General features: G+C 35.8%; 2 protein-coding genes across 2 annotated transcripts in view; both read left to right on the top strand.

Moving 5' to 3' along the window:
* Positions 1-10,239, top strand: part of LOC124368027 (putative gustatory receptor 28b) — an 11,183-nt gene extending 944 nt beyond the window's left edge. The window contains exons 2-5 of the mRNA XM_046825299.1: positions 2,094-2,368; positions 8,335-8,403; positions 9,901-9,990; positions 10,171-10,239. Coding sequence (XP_046681255.1) covers positions 2,094-2,368; positions 8,335-8,403; positions 9,901-9,990; positions 10,171-10,239 — 503 coding nt within the window. The remainder of the gene's footprint in view (positions 1-2,093; positions 2,369-8,334; positions 8,404-9,900; positions 9,991-10,170) is intronic.
* Positions 10,240-13,362: 3,123 nt separating this feature from the next.
* LOC124367346 (protein-tyrosine sulfotransferase-like) overlaps positions 13,363-23,259 on the top strand; it is a 30,253-nt gene continuing 20,356 nt past the window's right edge. The window contains exons 1-3 of the mRNA XM_046824091.1: positions 13,363-13,447; positions 17,595-17,717; positions 18,476-18,612. Of these exons, the coding sequence (XP_046680047.1) occupies positions 13,421-13,447; positions 17,595-17,717; positions 18,476-18,612 (287 nt within the window). The 5' untranslated portion in view covers positions 13,363-13,420. The remainder of the gene's footprint in view (positions 13,448-17,594; positions 17,718-18,475; positions 18,613-23,259) is intronic.

Below are 23,259 nucleotides of genomic sequence, written 5' to 3'. Positions count from 1 at the left end.
CAAATTAAAAAATATAAGGATAACATTTTACTAGATATATCTTGCGTATAGTTAGAATACGTGTGCTTATGTTGAGCTTAGCTCCAGTTCACCTTCCTTCTTAAGTACAGCATCTGAAATTTGATGCCGTTGCAGTCCTCATGTTCGTCTGAAAGGATCCAAAAATAGTCGGCGAGAAGAACGTAGAAGCTCAAAACGAACCCCCGCCCTCGCATCATTTCGTTTATGCACCTTCTGGATCCCTTTAGACGAACATGACTCCAGATTTCAGGAGTCGTCTGTAACAGCATCAGATTTCATATTCTGTACTTATGAGGAAGGTGATCTGGAGCTAAACTCAACATTCGTATTGAATCAGCCCTTCCCACCATAGCTGCGTTATGTGTAGAAAACTCGTTTGCTCCACCGTGCTTTGAGATTGTGTCAGTCAACATCGTAGTGCGCTCAATTGTGCATCTGATGAGACAATGAGAATACCTCTTCACCTAGACTGCACTACTTTTAATGGTCTGGGTGTCTCTGATGTCGAAACGATGCGGGAGTGTTTCTTTTGAGCTTCTTCTTTCTTCGTCGTCGACTATTTTTGGATCCTTTCAGACGAACATGACTCCAGACTTCAGGAGTCAAGTCTGTTGTAACAGCATTAGTTTTCAGATGCCTTAAGAGGAAGTTGAACTGAAGCTAAACTCAACATTCACATTGAATCAGCCGTTCCTAACATACTGTAGCTGCGTTATGTACAGATTATTATGTCACGTGTGAAGATGTAATTTATGATTGTAATCAGTTTCTTTGCGAATTTATTCATTCTCGCTGTCATTACGGTAACCTATGAGACCAATGTATAAATTTTCGCTAACGCTCAGCCAAATTCCATGAAATAACAGGCACCATCGTCTAACTCGATATTGAAACTACCGTTTTCCTACCTCGAACATTTTCCAGACCCTCGAGTTTGCTAACGTCCAGCCAATTAAATTTAGTAAATAAAATAATTTAACATTATTTTAAAACCCGCATTTCCCGCATTTGAGGGATTTTTCCCGCCAAAGGGGTGGGGAGTGACGTCAGGGGGCGGGGCTTAGCCGCCATCTTGGATCACGTGACCTGCTCTCGACCAATCAGAATAACGCCATAAGAGCCCATGTTACGGCTATCCTCCAGGGTACTCTACTAGTTCCATCCCTATGGCTCATTTCATTCTCGACTTGTCTGGCTGTTAGAAAAAAAGGAAATTGTTTTAACATACCAACTAATATGTTTAATGATGATCAGCCAAATTCCATAGTTACAGAACTTATTCTTGTCTATATCAATACTACCTATTAAAATATGATTTTTATGCTATTGTAAGTTTTTTATCTGATCGCGGGAACTGCGAGCAAGGTGTCAGAAGAAAATTTTAAGTTATAACACAGGTCCGAGTTCTAAATAAAATTAAAGGTGTTTCAGTATAAAACAACCGGACCTCAAAAGATGTACCCTGTCCAAAATGATGACCATATCGGCCCGTGCTCTAATTTAAGATTTTCTTCTGACTCCTTGCAAGCCGTCTTCCTGATGAGATAAAAATCTGACAATAGGCTAAACAATCAGATTTTTATGGGTATTATTGATTTACCAAGTCTCAATGCTTCACTAAACATTGTTAAAAAGTTATTAAACCGTTCCTAAAATTTAATGCAGAATAACAAGATCAGTTTGTTTACGAGATATCGAATGGACAGACAGCAGAAATACAATTTTCGAGCCCTACGAGTTATAGGCTTCGCTGACGCTCAGCTAATTATCAATTATATAATTTAGTTTACGAGTTGTTTTAGTTTTAGTTAAGTTAATACATTTTAAGTTCTTATTAATAACTATAAAAATTTATATACTTTTCTGTTCATTTACTAATTTATGATATTTTTTATTTGTTTTTTTTTACTAGTTTCCACTTTTAAATTAAAAAAAAAACTGCCAATATTTGAAATTTATTTCTACTAGCCAATTAAAGATACAACATGACTTGATATGATTAACATTAACCGGTCAATTGTTCTAATTATCACAATTGAAAAAAAATTTTCTCAGTAAAATATGATTTGTAGGCACTGTGCTCTCTAGATCCAAGGAACTGAGGACTCTGATGAACACCTACTGGATGCTGTGTGACGCTGTACATCAGGCTAATGTCTTCTACTGCGATCAGCTGATGGCCGTGATCTTCACTTCATTCGTTCACGTCACTATCACGTTTTACTACTGCTTCTTGAACCTCACGGACGGCAAAGTGATCAGCTTCACTACTGAGGGGGCGCGGGTCCTGAATCACATATTCTACGTCTTTGTGTTAATGAACTCAAGCACAGACGTCACGAACTCGGTAAATTATGTATTAAAAACTGTACTAGAAGATTTAAATGGGTACTTACATAACGTAATTTTAGGCATTTAGCAATGCTACCAAACATCATAATCTCATAATTTAGATTAATGATCGCAATGACATACTTTCATAATAAACATTACTGATCAGAGTAATACCTCAATCTCTAGGTTAATAATCCGAATGACACATTTCCTAATAACACTACTGACCTGAGTAAGGCCTCAGGACATCTCATTATCTACGTGATCACAATGACAAAACCTCCTAATAACACTACTGACCTGAGTAAGGCTTCAGGACACCTCACGATCTAGGTGATCCCAATGACAAATCTCCTAATAACACTACTGACCTGAGTAAGGCTTCAGGACACCTCACGATCTAGGTGATCCCAATGACACATCTCCTAATAACACTACTGACCTGAGTAAGGCTTCAGGACATCTCATGATCTAGGTGATCCCAATGACACATCTCCTAATAACACTACTGACCTGAGTAAGGCTTCAGGACATCTCATGATCTAGGTGATCCCAATGACATATCTCCTAATAACACTACTGACCTGAGTAAGGCTTCAGGACACCTCACGATCTAGGTGATCCCAATGACAAATCTCCTAATAACACTACTGACCTGAGTAAGGCTTCAGGACATCTCATGATCTAGGTGATCCCAATGACACATCTGATAATAACACTACTGACCTGAGTAAGGCTTCAGGACATCTCATGATCTAGGTGATCCCAATGACACATCTCCTAATAACACTACTGACCTGAGTAAGGCTTCAGGACATCTCATGATCTAGGTGATCCCAATGACACATCTCCTAATAACACTACTGACCTGAGTAAGGCCTCAGGTTATCTCATCATAAGTGATCACAATGACACATCTCCTAATAACACTACTGACCTGAGTAAGGCCTCAGGATATCTCATGATCTAGGTGATCCCAATGACACATCTCCTAATAACACTACTGACCTGAGTAAGGCCTCAGGTTATCTCATCATCTAAGTGATCACAATGACACATCTCCTAATAACACTACTGACCTGAGTAAGGCCTCAGGATATCTCATGATCTAGGTGATCCCAATGACACATCTCCTAATAACACTACTGACCTGAGTAAGGTCTCAGGACATCTCATCATCTACGTGATCCCAATGACACATCTCCTAATAACACTACTGCCCTGAGTAAGGCCTCAGGACATCTCATCATCTACGTGATCCCAATGACACATCTCCTAATAATACTACTGCCCTGAGTAAGGCCTCAGGACATCTCATCATCTACGTGATCCCAATGTCACATCTCCTAATAATACTACTGCCCTGAGTAAGGCCTCAGGACATCTCATCATCTACGTGATCCCAATGACACATCTCCTAATAATACTACTGCCCTGAGTAAGGTCTCAGGACATCTCATCATCTACGTGATCCCAATGACACATCTCCTAATAATACTACTGCCCTGAGTAAGGCCTCAGGACATCTCATCATCTACGTGATCCCAATGACACATCTCCTAATAATACTACTGCCCTGAGTAAGGTCTCAGGACATCTCATCATCTACGTGATCCCAATGACACATCTCCTAATAATACTACTGCCCTGAGTAAGGCCTCAGGACATCTCATCATCTACGTGATCCCAATGACACATCTCCTAATAATACTACTGCCCTGAGTAAGGCCTCAGGACATCTCATGATCTACGTGATCCCAATGACACATCTCCTAATATACTCCTTTTTAGAGTAATAATGCTTGAGGAATTACGTATTTTCAGATAATAAATTGAAACCGACCTTCTATTATATTATAATTTTGGAGTCCACATCAGTGCTTAATTTCTAAAATTTTTAGGTGTGGGAACTCTTACAGCGGGAAGCTCAGACCGGTGGGTATGGAATACACCCCAGGAAGGAGGGGAGCCCTCACCCAGGGAAAACTTTTGAAAATTATAACTGTAAACCTTTGTTTTTAGGCCACCCAGACATAATAATACATTCATTTTTATAAAATACCAAGTGATATTTTAATGCTGTTTATTTTCTTTTAAGGTGCTTGATTAGGATGTAAGAAAATAAAAACATGAATTTAAATTTATTGAGTTTACTCTCTACTCTACTCTACTCCATTAACACCTTGTTGCCTACTTTAAATTTCCCAGAAATATTTGCTTTGATTTCATTGACCATTTTGTTTGAATCAATGAAGCTCGCCAATATTAATTTTTTAAAATGAATGGTAAAATAAAAACAAATTGAGCCTTATTCACAGTTTTATTTATACACATTTTACAGTAGTAATAATAATACATATTAATATGTTAAATGGATGTTTGTTAATATAACAGCTTTTTTACAAGTTTGCATATTTTACAAAAAAATTGCATACCTTATGGGTACAAAACGATATTAATACATTCAAAATAAACCAACTTCTTGGAAAGGAAAAGGAAGCGTTTAATTACACACAAAATAAATGACACACAGAGTGGAGTAACACGGTTTCATTTTTTTAAATTTAGTGTAGTTTTAAAAAGTTAAGGTTGATTATTTTATTTGCTTATTAGTTATTATAACAAAATATGTACGGATTTGTAGTATAATATTGTAAGTAAGCAATGCCAAGACTGTTGGTAAACTTAGTTTTTAGTTGTTTGTTAATATTTTAAAGTGAAAACTACAAAAGAAACAAAACAACAATACACAAAACTAACTGTAAGTACAAAAAAGAACTCAGAAACTTGAGTTCAGAACACAACTATAAGTTAGGCATAGGCTAACTAATTTTAATGAAAACTTAATGTTCTGAAATTCTAAAAGATATTTAAAAAACAGATTTAGGAAAAAAGTTCCCACAATGCAATGCTGTCTTCATGGTACGTTTACTGCCCTCGTTGTTTTGACTTGGTGTCAAGTGCAGAATGGTGTCCCTTCGCCAGCCAGGTTTTGACGCGTAGCTCGGGATTGTATCTAGCCACAGGAGGTCCTAGGAGCCTGATCCGCAATAAATCGCAAACAGTGCTAATGTAGAGTGAAGATCTATGAAGGAGACATAATTAGATTCATTGCAGAAAACCCACGTTCACATTCAGCACTAGACACTGCAATACTATTTATGATGGAAATCAGTTTCTTAAACGACGGCGGTTGCTCTAGAATAGTAGGTTTCTCTCCACTTAACATAGGCTTTCAGTCCCTGCTTGAAGTGTCTGAAGTCTCTAATTATATCCTGAGAGCTGCTAATCTTAAATCTATCGCAGATTTCGCTGGATCTCACATTTCTCCGTAGGTGATGGATAAGTCTTTTGGCCAATACATGGGTGGATCACTTTGATGTCATTCATGATTTTGGTGTTAGTGTTCAGCCGCATTTGAAGATGATTGATAGCAAACCTTGAAGTCAAGTTGTTAGCGAGGCTCCGATAGAACTGTTTTTTCTGGAATACTGGGTATCTTGGATCTTACACAAAGTTTAACATCTTGAAACATCAAATCGTCAATAGCAATTTTAGCTTCCACTGAACGTCTACCCATGTTTTCAACTCGGTTTTCAAACACTTTGATTAACAGTGTTACATCACTGTGGGCTTGGATAAGGTTGAGGCTTGATTTTTGAAGCTGTAAGACAAATCCGATAACTCTTCTAGAGCATCGAACATCAATGCCAGGTTGTGTACAAAAGTTGTAGAAGATAATGTACTACAAAGCCCTTTGTAAGTTGAACGTTGCTTCGAGTCCCTTTGTTTGTCTTCAGATGCTTCAATGAAATGATTGTACAAAGCTTTAAAATCTGTCCAAACTGCTTTCACCGCCATTAAGCTGGAGGCTACCCCAACGAGTATCTAAAACACGGCCGATTTTCAACATTTGCTCCTCTAGTCCTTTAGCAACTTCTGCCAACTCCCTGCTGTTTTTTCGGTGAACAACTAAACATGTTTCTAATTTTATCCATGAATATCTTAAAATGATTGATTCCCAGCTACTTCTTCTATGGAATCGTGCACGGCAAGCTCTAAACGATGGTTCAAACAATGCCAAATGAACAAGTTGGGGAACGTTTCAGTAAGCTGTAGCAAGGCCAGATTTCTTGCCTAGTAGCACTGAAGCACCATCACAAGTTAGAGCAATCATATGGTCGTTCATGAATTCAAAGCTTAGACCTAATGCTTGTAACTGATTTAAAAGTTACTTGTAATATACCAGCTGATGTTGTGCTATTTAGCTCAAAAAGTGTTAAGAACACTGTCATAGGGTTTTGCATTTCCCTTTAGAACAGTTCTGATATAAACCACCAAAGCATTTTTTGTTTGAAACTGAAGTGGCTTCATCCCAAAAGCAGGGAAAATTTAGAGTCTGACTTGATTAGGCCATTTATCAAGTCTGATTTCATTTCATCAGAAATATGATGAATTATATTGGAGCAAGCAACATTTGAATGTAGGATTCGCCCCATATCTAAGCCATTCATTATTTGGAAGATCAATTTCAGTTTCAAACTCAAAAAAATGGCCTATTTAGTTTAGCTTGCTTATAAGCCGTGCGGAAAATTGCGCTCAGTTACAATCTGCTGCTCTTTATGCATAGAAGCAACAGCTTTTTTTCATTGTACTTTTTCTCAGCTTCAATGAGTATTTTTTCAGCTAAAGAATGAGCTCGAGAACCCCACGGTGTAAAAATATATTTTTCCTAAGAGAGGATTGCTGGTCTTTTTTATTGTTTCCATAAGCGGTAACAGTTCCTAAAAACCCACTCTTCGCTAATCTTTAGGCCCTTCGTTTTCTCTGCACCTAGAGTACTCACACTACGGCAAACGTTGCAACCTAGTTCTCTGTTCACAATTAACCATGGATTTTTTAGCTTTAAATTCAACAATTTGTTCTTCAGACCAACAAACTGGCTGTTCACCCCTATTAACAAAATCATTATTTTTCATTACTAACCTTAGCTTCGTCTGCATCAGATCCCCAAACCCACCAACCTGGATACTATTTTGACCGACGAGGAAGTCGAAGGGGAATGGTAATCGCAATTATCCTCATTGATCCCGATTGCGTCTTCTTTTTTATCTTTGATCAACAATTGAAGTTGTAGTCAATGCTTCCGAACTGCAGTTCTCATTATTCGCATAACCTTTTTTGTTTCTTAGGGTTAGGTTTAAAGAAATCAACAATTTTTCTCTGGTAGTCATAGTCAATTAGGAAACTATTTAGCTGCACCAGCACTAATAAGCATAAACACGAACACAATCAACGACCTGCACCTCAAAAAACGAACTTAAGCGTGATGGGATGCGATGCAACTTGTAACTTAAACGCGAAAACACACCAAGGTCAAGTCAACTAGTCAACACACTTGTGATCACTGGGGCGGTGGCGCGGTGAAGGAATGGAGGGGGAAAGGTGAAGGGGGTGGGGTGGGTATTGCTTTGTTATTGAGAGGCGCAGCCGCGCATGCGCGAACTAGGATGACTTGCCCGTCACCTTCCTCCTGCCTGATTCCGTGCAAGACTCATCACAGCACAGCTCACAACTGCTTGTACGGGCGCTTACTATCTGCTTACGAGTCACTCGCAAACAAAGCATAGCATAATATTGATCCTACCTACAATTTTTTTAACTAAAAACTTGTACTCGTAGTTTTAAAAGCGTTCCCTTGCGTTTCCGCACTCTTGGGAGGTAAGGGAACGCCGTTCCCTTGCGTTCCCACTGAAATTAACCACTGGTCCACATACTATCAAAAGAAACGTGATCGGCATTTATATTTATATTTCATTAAATTTTGATTTAAACATGTTGTGGAAGAGAAGTAACAAGATATCGATGAAATTATGTACTATAATTTGGTGTTTCACTTCTAAAATATAGTAATGAATTTTTCCTAAAAGGTATTTGAATATGACATTTTTTAACTCTGCTTATCTAATGTTATTTTAGGCTGACGAAACAGAAGTGTTGATCTGCAAGTTTATGAACAAAGACCTGGACCCAATTTTGAAGAAACAGGTACTGATAACTTGTAGGCTGCGTAGTGATATTACATTGATAATACAATCGCTTGACATTTGCACTTCAGTAGACAACATCTTGGCTCGAAAAACGACTGTTAATGTTTATTATTAGTACTACTATATAAAGGATGAATCGTGATATACTTAAGTGATAAATAAAACAAAAATGGGTGCTGCGAGACTAATTAAATAAGAACAAAGAGTAACTTACATTATTTTGCCTAAAATAAAACAAACAGACGTCGTTGGGGAAGTTAACAGTAACATAGAGAATATAAAGGGTTGATGGCACACTCAACGGTGTGAGAGAGAGAGAGAGAGAGAGAGAGAGAGAGAGAGAGAGGGGGGGGGATAGAGAAGGGGGAGGGAGAGAGAGTAGGGGAGGAAAAGAGAGTAGGGAGTAGGGGGAGGAAGAGAGAGGAGAGAGAGATGGGAGGGGAGAGATAGAGAAACAGGGGAAAGAAGGGAAGGGGAAGAGACGGAGAAAAAGAGTAAAAAAGAAGAGAGAGAGAGAAGTGGAAGGGAGAGGAAGGAGGGAGAGGGAGGGGAGATAGATAGATAGAGAGAGAGGTGAGAGGGGGAGGGAGAAAGAGATTAGGGGAAGAGAGAGGGTAAGAGAGATGGGAGGGAAGACATGGAGAAAGAGGGGAGAGATGGAGAAAGAGGGGAGAGAAGGGAAGGGGATAGAGAAGTGGGATGTCGGAGGGAGGGAGGGAAGGAGAGATGAGAGAGAGATAGGGAGGGAGAGAGGGAGAGAGAGGGAGGGAGAGAGGGAGGGAGGGAGAGAGAGAGAGAGAGAGAGAGAGAGAGAGAGAGAGAGAGAGAGAGAGAGAGAGAGAGAGAGAGAGAGAGAGAGAGAGAGAGAGAGAGAGAGAGAGAGAGAGAGAGAGAGATCCAAATAACATTAGGACCAACTAGCCCACCTCTCCCCTCAAAGGATATCATTTGAGTTCATTATTACCCTATTTTGGCAGCAATGTAACTAGTCATAATTTTATTTTTATACCTAAAAGTTTCGCTCTTAGTGCTTTTATTTGCCATGATTCAACTCTGCAATACCGGGTATTTATTACTACGACCTCACAGATCTCCACTACCATTAGTTTCGTCCATTCGGTACAAGCTCTGTTGGCTTTTACTAACCAGCGTTTGGCAAGTGATATATCTGAAAAGTTCTGTCCATTAGTCGTCTAAGGACGGTGACTTTCATTCCATCACCATCTAGCATAATCTATTTTTGTTATGCCTCTATTTAGTATAAAACTGTCGACATTACAACACATCACGAAACCAGAAACGAATACACTTCTAAAGATTAGGAAGTACTATTCTTACACTCTCTTTGGTACTGCCTAAATTATCTTATGCTTTAATACTTACTTAATACATACTTATCCATTTACCAGTTTTTACATAAATGTATGTTTCAAGTGATAAAAATGTCTTTGTAGGTCTCCCGAATCAAATATATTTTTTTATATTTTTCCTTCAGCTGGAAGGGTTCCTGCTGCAGTTGCCTCATCACAACGCAAGATTCTCTGCTCTTGGATATTTCCCAATCAACAACGAGACTCTCACAGCTGTAAGTAATTACTTTTGTAGTAAAATGTATCATTGATCTATTAATCTTTGTAATAGTAATCACTTAACAGTCACATCCTCTTTATATATTCTCTCTATAGATTCATTGCCGAACAAAACAAACTGATGGCCACCAAACATGTTACAGCATGTAGACTGACAGCGTGTTCTGTCTGTACAGATGGCTGGAGCGGTGACAACGTACCTGGTGATACTGATCCAGTTCCAGCTCCAGCCATCATCCACGTAGACTAGAGGAACATCGGTTTAGAACCAAGCACGATATATAAACTTAGAACTTTTTTATTCATTCATTCACGTGGTAAAACCACACGTACTTTGATCACTTCTGAGCTAGATACATTTTTGTAGATAATTTAAATAATATCAACCAGTGTTACGTTGGTCTACAATTAATTGAAAAACAAGTCACTCTTTTACTAAGAAATCTGTAATAAAACGGATCTTTGATACATATAATCATCAGATTTGAGAGACTTTACAATAGTCAGGATCTTTATTGACCTTAATAGCAGTTGATAATTACATAATTTATTTTCTCCACACATTTGTATTGTAAAAGTAGTCATTTTATCACATATAATAATAAATAAATGTATGAGCTGTTAAAAATCAATTCATTCTTCCTTCCCTGTCTTACTGTTTGTGAACGTTTTCGTCAACAACACTGCAAATATTATTTTACACAATGTCGTGCTGACCTAATCCTAGCAATATTTAGTTTCACAATTTTTAAGTACACAAGTACTTTTATGTTATGAGCAGTTGAGAAAAAGTTAAAAATCTATTTATTCCTGCTATCCCATCTTTTTCTTTTCTTTTGTTTTGCATTTTCGTTAACAATACTGTAAAGATTATTTTGGACTGAAACAAATATGAGGGGGGGAGGTCCAGACAACTGATATTTTCCCGTAGTGGACAGAGAGTAAGGCCCCATTTTGTTCCTTAAAAAGTTCTTGACCCGTTTCTTTGTTGTGAACGAACTTGCAGCAGTACATGTCAGTAATACTGAATTATTTAAATAACAATAATAATCTATTACTAAAAAAGTAATTGAAAAAAATTGAAAATGTGGGGGAGGGATCCGGACCCCTTGGACCCCCTTGCTGGCTACGTCCTTGGCGATGACCTAATCCTAGCATTATATTTTTAAGTGCACAAAATACTATTGCTGGGTGTAAGAGAGTGCTACCCCTCAGTTCGTTTTTGTAATTATTTTTTTTTAGAAACAAATAATAGTGGGAAGGTAAGTTGACTGGTGTATTAGTTACATCATTTGACATATTACAAGGTAAATTTGCATTGACCGTATTATAAATTGAACGTAAATACCCAGTACTAAACAAAATGTTTATTAGTTATGTTTATTAGTTATGTTTGTTTCAGTAGTGTGCTAAGCTGTATTTACATTTTTATCCTTCACATATGTAGTATTAAACAAAATAAAATCACATTCGGGATCAGCATAATTTCCAAATATTAATAAAAACATTCATTGTTAGAAATTAACTTTAGTACTCTCACTGCAACTCAGTCATTTGTTCACCTTTTTATCTCATGTGATGCAATTTGCTCTCTATTCTGCACTCGGTGGGATATAATTTTCTCTGGGCAAACTTTATAAAACGGAATATAGAATAGTAGAATACATCATTCTGCTGGCAATAGCAGGCAGGAATATAAAAGTGGTCAGCTCCTATACGTAGGTGACGTTAAATTACGATAGATAGAGTGAGGGTGCCCGATTTCAATGTCTTGGTTCCTAAAACACTGTCAACCAACTATATATTTATACAGAGTGTTCATTAAAAATGTTCCAATACTTTCGGATTTTGTTATACACATAAAAATGAGAAAATAGTTCATATAAAGCTATGTCCTAAAACCTTTAGTTTTTTTAGTATATGTATGTTTTATAAAAGAAAAATTATATCTTATGAACCAGTTAATATAAAGTTGTAAAACTTGAGAATTGTATTACTATTTAGTCGACCTTTTCGAACTCAAAATAAAAAAAATCCTTTTACCTGTTTCAAAATAGCGTCTGATTACGTTTTTTTAAAGTCCAAAAAACAAAACAACCGGTTTAGTTATAAAAGATATTATACGGTACAAAATATTTAGTTATTTTATACCAATTCCAACGATACCTTTTTCAAAGAAATCTGTCAACGCATGAGCGAGCACAAACACTTTAAATATATGCTTGCACAAGCCGAACAAAATCCTAAAATATTAGAACTAGAAATATAGAAATATTCAAAAGCCGGACAAATATATAATAAAGGCGATTATTTGTTCTTAACTTATTAAAAAAAAATCAAATTGTGTGTGATTAACATGGTTCATTTTTACAGAATGGATGGTGAGTGGAATCTTAAGTGATTTTTGTAACACACTAGCTAAGGCAATTCGTCTAATTGGTGTAACTGGCACACCGGATCTTCTGGGTCCCTCGGAATCTGAATTACTTTGCCCATTTGCCCAGCTTATCATAATGACTAATAAACTACAACTGCCCTTTGTAAAGATACAACGTTCTTGCTACTTTTGTTTCAAAACTTTTTCATCAAATGGATCTGTAAGATGTGCAGGGCAGTTGTGTTAAGAACTGCTATGACGCTAGAGCTCTGGTAAGAATCCTTAGTTTGTCTTAAAATTAGTTTTTTCCTTGAAGATGGAAATTTTGTTTAAGTAGTTATTGTTAGTTTATTTCAGAGATTACTTACATACAATTTCTGTGAAAATTTATTCATTCATTCTGTCTCAATTTACTGTGGAGGAAAATGAATTGAACTATTCTTGGTTACATTGATAGATGTTTATGCCAGTTTTGGTTCACATCCACGTTTCTTTACATCGACGAAGACTTTTGTGAAGTAACAGTTTTGGCTCCTGACTAATATTTGATATCGTAGCTTTCACAAATCGAGCAGGTTAGTTGTGTGAGAATGTTTTTGACTGAGAATTCCCACCCTCTTGGCTCAACATATTGCCAAATTTGGTGGAATCTATCAAACCAAGGTGCCTAGAGTAATTTTGAAAAAAAAAAAATGTTTTGACTATGGGGCTCCACTACTTTTAGCCAGATTGGCTCTAACAATGAATTTCATCTTGTAATGAACTTCTAAATGGTCCGGATGCAAATTTCCACAAAAAAAACCATTACGAACTCTGGCGTAATTATAATGATAAATTGATAGAGATTTGCTTAAATTTAAATAACAGTGAAGCCAGTTCATTAGTCTCGTATTGAACAATCGCAATAAGCCTCTATTCTTATCAATGATAATTAAATTGTGCAAAATCGATTATGTATTGCTGGAGCGTAGCGATTGACAACACTGATTGATGGCAATTCAGTGTGAAAGGTACAAGTGACTGAGTAGGTTAAGCCTGGTTGATTGGAGATGGTGGTCAATACTCAAGGTTCAAACGTGAGTTTCTACATCAATAGTAGTGTCATGTATTACACTTTAAAATATAAATGATTTTAGTGATAAGCATAATGACAGGGTCCAGTCGTTTTGGGTAGATTTTTACCCTACATTGCAATTATCCTCTTGGTAGTATTTTAGGAGCAACAAACTACTGATAGCTCTCAACTGTGACATGTTTTGTGCTCCTGACTTGTGCAAGCGTTTCTTTAAAGTGGCCGTGCTCGCTTATGCGTGGACGGATTTCGTTGAAACAAGTACCGTTGGAATTGTAATGAAATTTTAAAAATTTTTGATGGCTAATCCATTTTTATGACTTTACTGGTTATTTGACTTTAAACATTTTAAACAGACGCCATGTTGTTAATTTTAAAGAAAATGACACAATTATTTTGAAAAAAATGTTCTCTTATCAATTCAAACGTTGTGTTAAATTTGGTTTCTTTAGCTTGACTATTTTCAGAGATAATAATGTTCTAAAAAAAAATACAAAATAGTGGCTACGGGCCAAACAAGACATTTATCGACCTATGTTCCTATGCGCGTCATTTTTTGTTTAAAAGTATTAGTACTATCACTCCCAGAAGTTTGTGATACCCTTTGGTGAACACCCTGTATATACTTTGTAGGCTTTGTACGATATTTGTTTCAAAAAATTCCAAACAAGTTAAAACTTGGAGCAAAAGTTCAGTTTATCACTCAAAGAAATGGAAATTTTCATTTCTGTCTGTCTGTTTTTGTATCTCTTGTTTCCATATAACTCTATCTACCTGGATGGTAACATTGACATAGTACATTTGGACTAATGAAATAGAAATAGAAATAGAAATAATTTATTTCCCATTACCATACAACATTCAAATCATATAATACATTGTATATAATTTAACATTTCATCCAGCATCAAGAAATCAACAACAGACGCATACCCCTAGAAACTAATCTAAATAACAATACAAGGATAAATAGATAAATAATCTTAATATTATAAATAAATAACAATACTTATAACCAATCAAGATACAATTCTTTTAGGTACTTCAGAACATATTTAGATGCTTAGATACAACAGTCCATATTCAGCCATAAATTAAAAAAAAAAACTTTTAATGAGTTAGGAAATTTAGGACCTCATAGGTAATACCTGCTTTGAGGTTCCCTCAAAAATTAGTTAATTTCTTTTATCAGTACTTTACTTTTATAACAAATTTTTTAAGTTAGTAAAAAACAAAATATAGATTATTCCATAAATTTCCATGTTATTCGTTATTTACTCAATAAAATTTGATTTGATCCCCTTAATGTATAAAAATATGATATGCATAGCAATTCAATATAGTACAAGCATAATATAGGAACAATATATGTCTCAATGTATCCTAGAATATATTAGACCCTCAATATCATCCTGCAAGAATAGCCATTTCTTAAGTTCTGCTTTAAAATCTCCTACTAGCCTTAATTCTTTTCAAAGGTTCAGGTAATATGTTAAAAATCTTTGGTGCTACATAAAAGTACGTTCTCTGGAAAAAAGGTTAAAAAACGGTCCTTGGAGTTTGCAACAGATTTGGCCTTCTTAGTCTAGATCGATAAGTTCCATCATTACTGGGTAAATTTCCACTCTGCATATAAAACATAATTAACACCTTAAATACAAACAAATATCTAACTGGTAATATTTTCATGCTCAAAAAAGAGAGGAAAGGATGGTTCATATCTATTTTTCCCTAAATAAAATTCTTATTAGCTGCTTCATGCTGAGTGACAATCGGATAAATATTTGAATAGTACGAGCTTCCCCCCAACAAACAATGCCATACTCCAGCCTACTATTAACTAGGGAAAAGTATACATTCTCAATACGTCAACTGGGCATATATCTCTAATATGATACATAAGTCTAATAACTGTGTTAAACTTTGATTTCAGCTATTTATATGTTTTTCTTCCAATTTAACTCCCTATCCAATACTACACCAAGATACTTAATCTCATCACCTTTACACACACTGTCACACATTTATCATCACACACACCTTCCTTACACAGACATTCTAAACATACATACTTTTATAGAGTTTGTGAGACACATTAAGATCCCTCAGCGAAAAAATTAATATAGACAGTTTTTCTCTGGACTCAGGATTAGTTTATTTTGTGTGAACCACCATCTTAATGATTTTAAATCCTGCCCAATGAGCAATTCCGCCTCATCCCAATTATCACCAGCATAGCATAATGCTGTGTCATCAGCAAATGATGTGATCATTCCATTTAGTCGGGCCAAACATAGATAATTTATATAGATTAAGAAGAGTATTGCTCCCAACACTGAACCCTGTGGAACTCCAGATTTAATTTCTCCCATATTACTCAAAACGCTATGTATTCTTACACATTGACTCCTTTGAGATAGATAACTCTTAAACCACATAAAAGCATTCCCCCTAATACCACAATTATAAATCTTATTTAGTAGTAAATTGTGATCCACAGTGTCAAAAGCTTTTTTTATATCAATGAACAGCCCACTTACCCTTTTACCGGTATTAATATTATTAGTAACTTGCTCCCATAAAATTTTAACAGAGCATTTTCCGTACTAATACCAGTCTGAAAACCAAACTGATTTTTTGAAAAAAAATTTGTTTTGAGTAGAAAGGTCATTACTCTCTGCTTCATAATTTTTTCTATAACCTTTGAGAAGGTTGATAACAAGGATATAGGCCTATAATTGTTACAGTCAAATTTAGAACCCTTTTTTATGAATTGGCATTACAACTGCTTCTTTTAGTTTACTTGGAAACACCCCTGTTTGAAAAGCTTAAATTAATTATGTGTGTTAAAACCTTTGCAATAACATGACCAATTCTTTTCACTAAGGTAGAGCCTATCCCATCAATTCCAGGAGCTTTAACCACTCTTTAAACCTTGTATACATCTTATTACCTCCCCTTCAGAAACATGCTGCATAAACAAAGAAGAAACTTCATTGTTGGAGCAAAATTTCTCTTTATATTTCAGGTTATAAAAATTATCTGCTTACCTTCTGCAATAGATAAATCATTTACAATATTCAAGAAAAAGTTATTAAAGACATTAGCAACAGCAATGTTATCACTTACAACATTATCATCTACTTTTAATTTATAATCAGAACAATCCCTTCTATTCCCCGTTATGTTGTTTAATACCCTCCATGTCTCTTTTGAATCTTTTGAACAATTATTATAAAGATATTTCTATAATAGGAATCTCTTGTTGTTTTTATTTCAACATCTAGCTTTTTTTATAATTCAAATAATAGTCTAATAGTTTTTCATTGTTGGGATGTTTTTTACATTTCATAAAAAGTGAATTTCTCTTTTTAATTTTTCTGCAAATTGCCATATTAATCCACGGTTTTAATTTTTTTATTTTAAATTCAGCCTTCTTTTTCTACTTTACTTAAGGTTATGTGCCTTTGTAGATTGCTATAAAAAATATCAAAAGCTTGAGAGGCATCCTGACTCAGAAATACAGTAGACCAGTCTTGACAACCAAGTCTAAGGTTCAACATTGCATAGTCAACAATACTGGACTCCAACCTGCTGTTATCGGACTCACCATCTAAACCAACTTGTCTCATTCCTAGGCAAACTGCAGTCATGCAGTGATCTGTTATGCTTGTTTGCAGAACAACTGAATCAACATTCTTTATACAAGTGTTTCTCAATTTGGCATACATATGATCCAGACATGACTTTGCCCTATTTGTAAAACCTTGTTGGTTCATTAATCAATGATTCAAACCCATTACTTGACATAACACAACCTTAATTTACATACCAAATGTAGGCTCATAATATTTTTCATGTGTTTTAATAGATGATGTTTGAGTGAAAGAATCCATGAAGGTTAGTCCCTTGTAGACTTGATCCGCTGTAATGTGAGAGAAGTCAGTAATTTTATATAGTTGGTGAAACTCCCTTTGCGTTAAAGGAACTTGCTAGCCTGGACACAAGGAAATACCTTCCACTAACTATGAAAAGTTGTAGGGGCAGTACCGCACTCTTAATATGTTATAATAAAAACCATAACATTGAAATATTAGTAATCAATCCTAACAACAGATTTGAATAACTGCTAATTATTTATTTTCTTTTAGCCTTTTCAGAGGATTTTCCCTCATTGCAGTATTTACAAGGTCTGTTTCCTGGTTTTCTTTGGATTACTACTTCTCCTGCTGTTTTTCAACTACGAGTTAGAAACATCTGACATCTCTGAAATTGTAAGTGTAATTAAGGAAACAATATTAAACCAACATAAATATTAGTACCATATACAATAGAATATACTATAATTACTGAATAATGCACTATAGTATGTAGATACCTACCCTCTGTCTTGCTTTATAGCCTACACATAGAGAAATGGAGAGGGAAAGAGGTAAGTTCTGCATACTATAATTTTAATTCTATACTGTTACTAGTTTAAATTATTTACGTTTTCTTCAGCTAGAAAAAAGTACCGTATTTCTAAACAAAATTAATGCGAAAAAATGTATACAAAGTGGTTACAAAAAGGAAGAATCAAACTTCAATACCAAGTTTTAACACTTTTAGTGTAGATCCCGTGATCTTACGGAACGCTGAAACCCCCGAAGAATGCAGTCACGTAATTTTACGCACGGGTGTTTTACATTTTAGCTTATTATGCAATCGTCAATTTTACGTCATAATAACGTACTAATACTAATTGTAGTTAATGTTATATCAGTGTATAAATAATTGACGAGTACTACTAATTGATGATCAAATTACCAATATTGGAACCACACAAAACACTTTATAACAATTTATGTTCCATTCGTTTCTCAAAGATCTTCGAGAAGCATGAAAGTAAGGAAATCGGACGATAATTGCTGCTTTTAAATCTAGACCCACTTTTGAAAACTGGTATTACAATTGCAAATCTTAATTGTACTGGAAAGACTCCACTACTAAACTTACATTTTTGTGTACAACAGGAGTGTCCTCGATGTTGCAGGGAATGGAGATGGAAGCTGGATTCGGACCTGTCAAGTACAAATACAACCAGATGTCCCCGCTGATCTTCATCGGGGGGTATCCTCGGTCTGGGACCACCCTGATGCGGGCGATGTTGGACGCCCATCCCGACATCAGGTAATTATAGCGTTCGTATGTTCACAGTAATCTGAGAGCAAGAACATTTATACATACACAAGAGCAATACACGCTATTGCATATCGATTATTCAGGCAAAAAATTAAAAATAGAACTTACAGTAGCTCTTTACTGTTGATCACTCATTCTACCTCATTCTATAATATTTTGTTATGTAAAAGGAAGGTCTCGGACTTATTTTTGGCCCTTATACTGCGATCTTGGACGGAGTTCGTGGAGATGCTTTTGATTGCGGTTTTTCACGTTGATGCTAAATACGTACCAGCAAGCACGTAGCCAGGACACAATTTTGGGAGGGGGGGGCGTCAAGACTAAATTGGGGAAACTTCCAGAAAAAAATCAAATTTTTGAAAATTTCAAATTTAAGAAGCGTTTTGCACTATTTGCGTGCACTATTTGTTCACCGTTTAGGTGAACAAATAGTGCACAATGTTTTTACGTCTATGAATAGGCTGCATTGACGATTTATATTCATAACTGTTGTGGTACTGCTTTAGGAGGCTGTGCAGGATTAATAATTAAATATGATTGGACTTACGCAGTAATTTAATTACAAAAAATATGATTTTATCGTCTGCTAAACACAGCGCATAGTATACAAATCCACATTGAGTATTAATAATATGTAAAAGAGATTTTACAAAAGTAAAATTCTTCTTGACTTCTCAGCCATCGTATCTAGTACTTTCTCTGGAGAAACAGCTTTATTTTTCCTTAGTGGACAGAAAGGAAGGCAAGTGTAGTCAATCGCTCATTCCCCATTTTGTTCCTTGAAAAGTTCCTGACATGTTTCAATGTTGAGAACGATTTTTCAGTAGGCCATGTCAAGGACGTAGGTCCTTGGGGGTTCAAGGGGTCAGGACCCCCAAATTTTCAATGTGTTTCCATTACTTTTTTTAGGAAACGATTATTATTACTTAAATAATTCAGTATTACTGACATGTACTGCTGAAAGATCGCTCTCAACAGAGAAACGGGCCAAGAAACTTTTAAGGAACAAAATGGGATCTTACTCTCTGTCCACTACGAGAAAATATCAGTTGCCTAAATCCCCCTCCCCCATTTTTTTCTGGCTACGTTCTTGGTATATGTCAGTAATACTAAATTGAAAGGATACCAGGATTTCGGGCATTTGACATTGCTATAGGTTATAAAAGGCATAACACAGCGTTTCAAGGATTGTATCCTCGACGATTTCGAAACGTGGCAGTGCCGACGCACAGCGGAAATACCATAAATTCAGATCAAATTATTCAACCGATTTTCAAAATGTAAAAATGTCTATATTCATAAAAGACTATTCTCTGCAAAATGACTACCAGCAAGTATTTATTTTCCAGTGTAAAATAGATGTCACGTACAGTAATTTTGTAACAATAAATAAAATAATGTTTTAATTAGTACATCAAATTCTATGATTATATAGGTTACAAATTGCAGTAACTGTTGAGGATCCTAATCCTACTCTTAATCATAATAAGACAATAATTGTTCATCTCACCTCAAAGCAATGCCAATTTTAAATAGACGACATATACGACATAAGTTTTCTAGATGGCTACCTTTTACATTTTTGATAAGAATAAACTAGGATATCAACAGTGTGAGTAAATGCAATAATTACCGTATTAATTTCATAACTGATATCGCCATACTAAGTTTTGTTTATTGTAGTACTTAACAAGTTCACAAGTTAGCCCAGTTTGATAAGATGTTTAGGGTGACATCAGTGTACGCTAGCCTAACATTGTTATATCACCTATGGCTTCAACGAAGGAAAAATAAAAGTTTTAAATAAATTTTACATTTTTTATATAAGTGGTTTTAATAATATATATTTTTTAATCTGATACTCCACATTTGTAAATATATCTGATAATTTGCGGATTGTAATCGTCTTATAAAATAAGGCCGAGCGCAATAACAATACCGGAGCTCATGTTTCGACTATTTATTTACCTTAACATCATTTAATTAAAATATAGTTTATTTAATATTTAACAGTTACGTTTCCCAAAAATATTTCCTCTACGCTTTGCACGTTTAATGCTTATTACTATTAAACAACATAAAATATAAATTTATAATGATCTCTCACCAAATGTACTACTAGGCTATATTGTCAAATTTGTACTTTTGCCATTATTATAACAAATAAGAACTAAATTCATAAATATTAGACAAAGTGGTTATGTATGTACTAGTTTGTTTAAAATTAATTGCAAAACAATATTTATAGGCCATAAATATAGACATAATTGGTGAAAAGTTAAAACATTTATATCAAAATGTATAAAATAAACAAATTTGAACATTTAATTTTAGTTTTATATACAGCTTTAGTATGGAAATACAAGATGAAAAATATTACAAAAATTAAGGGCCCTTTTTGTATAAAAATTAGAGTGGTCAATTAATTACCTTCATTTCGGATATACTCGTACGGAAACAGCGGGAATTTATTTAACGTAGGTCTTTCGTGTAACTCGTTAATGTAGCATCTGATTATAAGCAACTCTTATATTTTTTCGGAGCGCCAAGGTTAAAGATTGAGAACATCACTGAGTTAGTCAAGCTCTGTGTCTTTCCGGCGCGACGGGAGCACAATTTGGCAACGCCGCGCCGCAGATCTCTGGTTGGATGAGGCTAAGAGGCGGACCATACAGGCCACGCCCTCAACGGCCTTCTTTACTGCACGCTAGAGTAGTTATTAATATCATGATATTGGGAATATCGAAATTCTCAACAATATTAAATGTTTTTTGGAATTAAATTTCTTATATTCCTTCGATATAAAATTATATTGATTAATACGTTTATAGATTAATGTAAATACAAAATACTATAAACTCCATCAACTGGAACATGTTCAAATAATTTAATAAATGCTCTTGGGGTAAGGAGTTATTTTATAAAAAATATTTTATGTTTCTTGATATTTATAATTATTGCAAAAGTATATAATTTTATAATCAACATAGGCCTACTAGTTTGGATTATTTGTAAGTGCTAACAAAAACCACCCTTGTGTAAGGAAATTATAAACACAAAAAAGAGGTGCAAAAAAACCAGCCCTTGCCCGGAATCCTTCCTCCAGCACTTGCAGGGGCCCCAGAGTCCCCTGAGCTTGCCCCAGACCCCTCCGTCACACCCACGTGTACTTTCCAGTACTCCTTCCTACACCCTGTAGTAGTTACAGGTCTATGCTATCTTCATAGGCCTGTTACAACTACTCTCTATAGTATGTATAGGTCTATGTAATCTTCATAGTCCTACGCCAACTATTCCCTATAGGTCCACGTCGACCTCCACAGCCTAGCGGTCGTGGGTGTGACGTCAGAGACCTGAGGACTAACCCAGGGGACAGTGGGGACCTGTCAAAGTGACCTCCAAGTAGCTGGATTACAGGACTACGCCACGAGTCCCGGCCGACAATGGTGTGAATTTAGGGGTACTTAGGTCTGTTGCTATAGAAATAAAAGAATCCACATTTAATTTCAACTTTTACTGCTAGATAGTGATAGCATCTCGCGTGGGCAGCCCACCTAGTGACAGTAACTTGCAGCATTACTGATCAATGCCGCATCAATTAAAATTAAACAAAGATTATTTGGGGTTATTGTCACGAGGCCTTAGACCCGATCAATCTGTAAAATACGTAATATTCAGGAAGTGAACATCTTCAGTAGAAGCTTTTACTGCCTGCCAGGTGAAGGAAGACATCTGGTTGGTCTATCTGCCCACCCAACAGACTCAATCTCAACAATGCTTCATAAGGTCCGAAGGCTCGAAACTTTACAAAATCTTAATTGGTGAACTAAATTTTTGATTACCTGTTGGTGTATTAAATTTATCATCTTGATGGTAAGTAAGAACCATCTTCCCCTTGCCAAAATATGATCGGTTACTGTGACTGATACAAAACATTATCACGGGCTTCCGCATTTTCATCAATATTGTTGATGCGTTGAAACGTTGCATGTTGGTCCACCGGATTTTTACCAGCACTGATTACTATTTTCTGCATTTCAGGTTGCATGAGATCTAGTGCACTTTTGAACAACTGATTTTGTTGATACAAGATAGTCTGCAATGTTACATCATAGACTTTTTCACTGATTTATTACTTTCATAAAGCAGACCAATTGTGTTGAACTGGCCATGAAATCATTTTGCAGGAATTCTTAGTCACCATCTGATACTAACAACAGTGAACCTGCTCGGTTACATACGTGCGTTGCATATATAAATTAACATACAGATTCATTATTTCGGTTACAAAAGCTATGAAACAAATTAAATAAAGCGGGTGAGACGTGTGTTTTGTTATATGTTACCTTGAAATAGTCCCGAACAACATGTATGCCACAAATTAAGCCATTTGGAAGCAGTTGTTATGTTTTTGGACATCTGTAAGAAAATGCATAGAATCCGTTGTTCCTAAAATCATTCGGTATGTTGGCTCTGGTCGAACCAATGGTACCAACTTCACTTTGACATGTGCACAACACAATCCAGCGGCTTCACTTTCGTTTTCCAATGACTTGCAATGTGGACAAGCCGACTTTATAGATCCAATATCAACGCACTGGTAGGCACTATAGTCAAAATTGGAATATCGAAGCT

This window comes from Homalodisca vitripennis, chromosome 8 (genome assembly GCF_021130785.1).
Source record: "Homalodisca vitripennis isolate AUS2020 chromosome 8, UT_GWSS_2.1, whole genome shotgun sequence".
Taxonomy (NCBI): Eukaryota; Metazoa; Arthropoda; class Insecta; order Hemiptera; family Cicadellidae; genus Homalodisca; species Homalodisca vitripennis.
The sequence above is the reverse complement of the archived record's forward strand: the minus strand, read 5'-3'. Positions and strand labels throughout refer to the sequence as shown.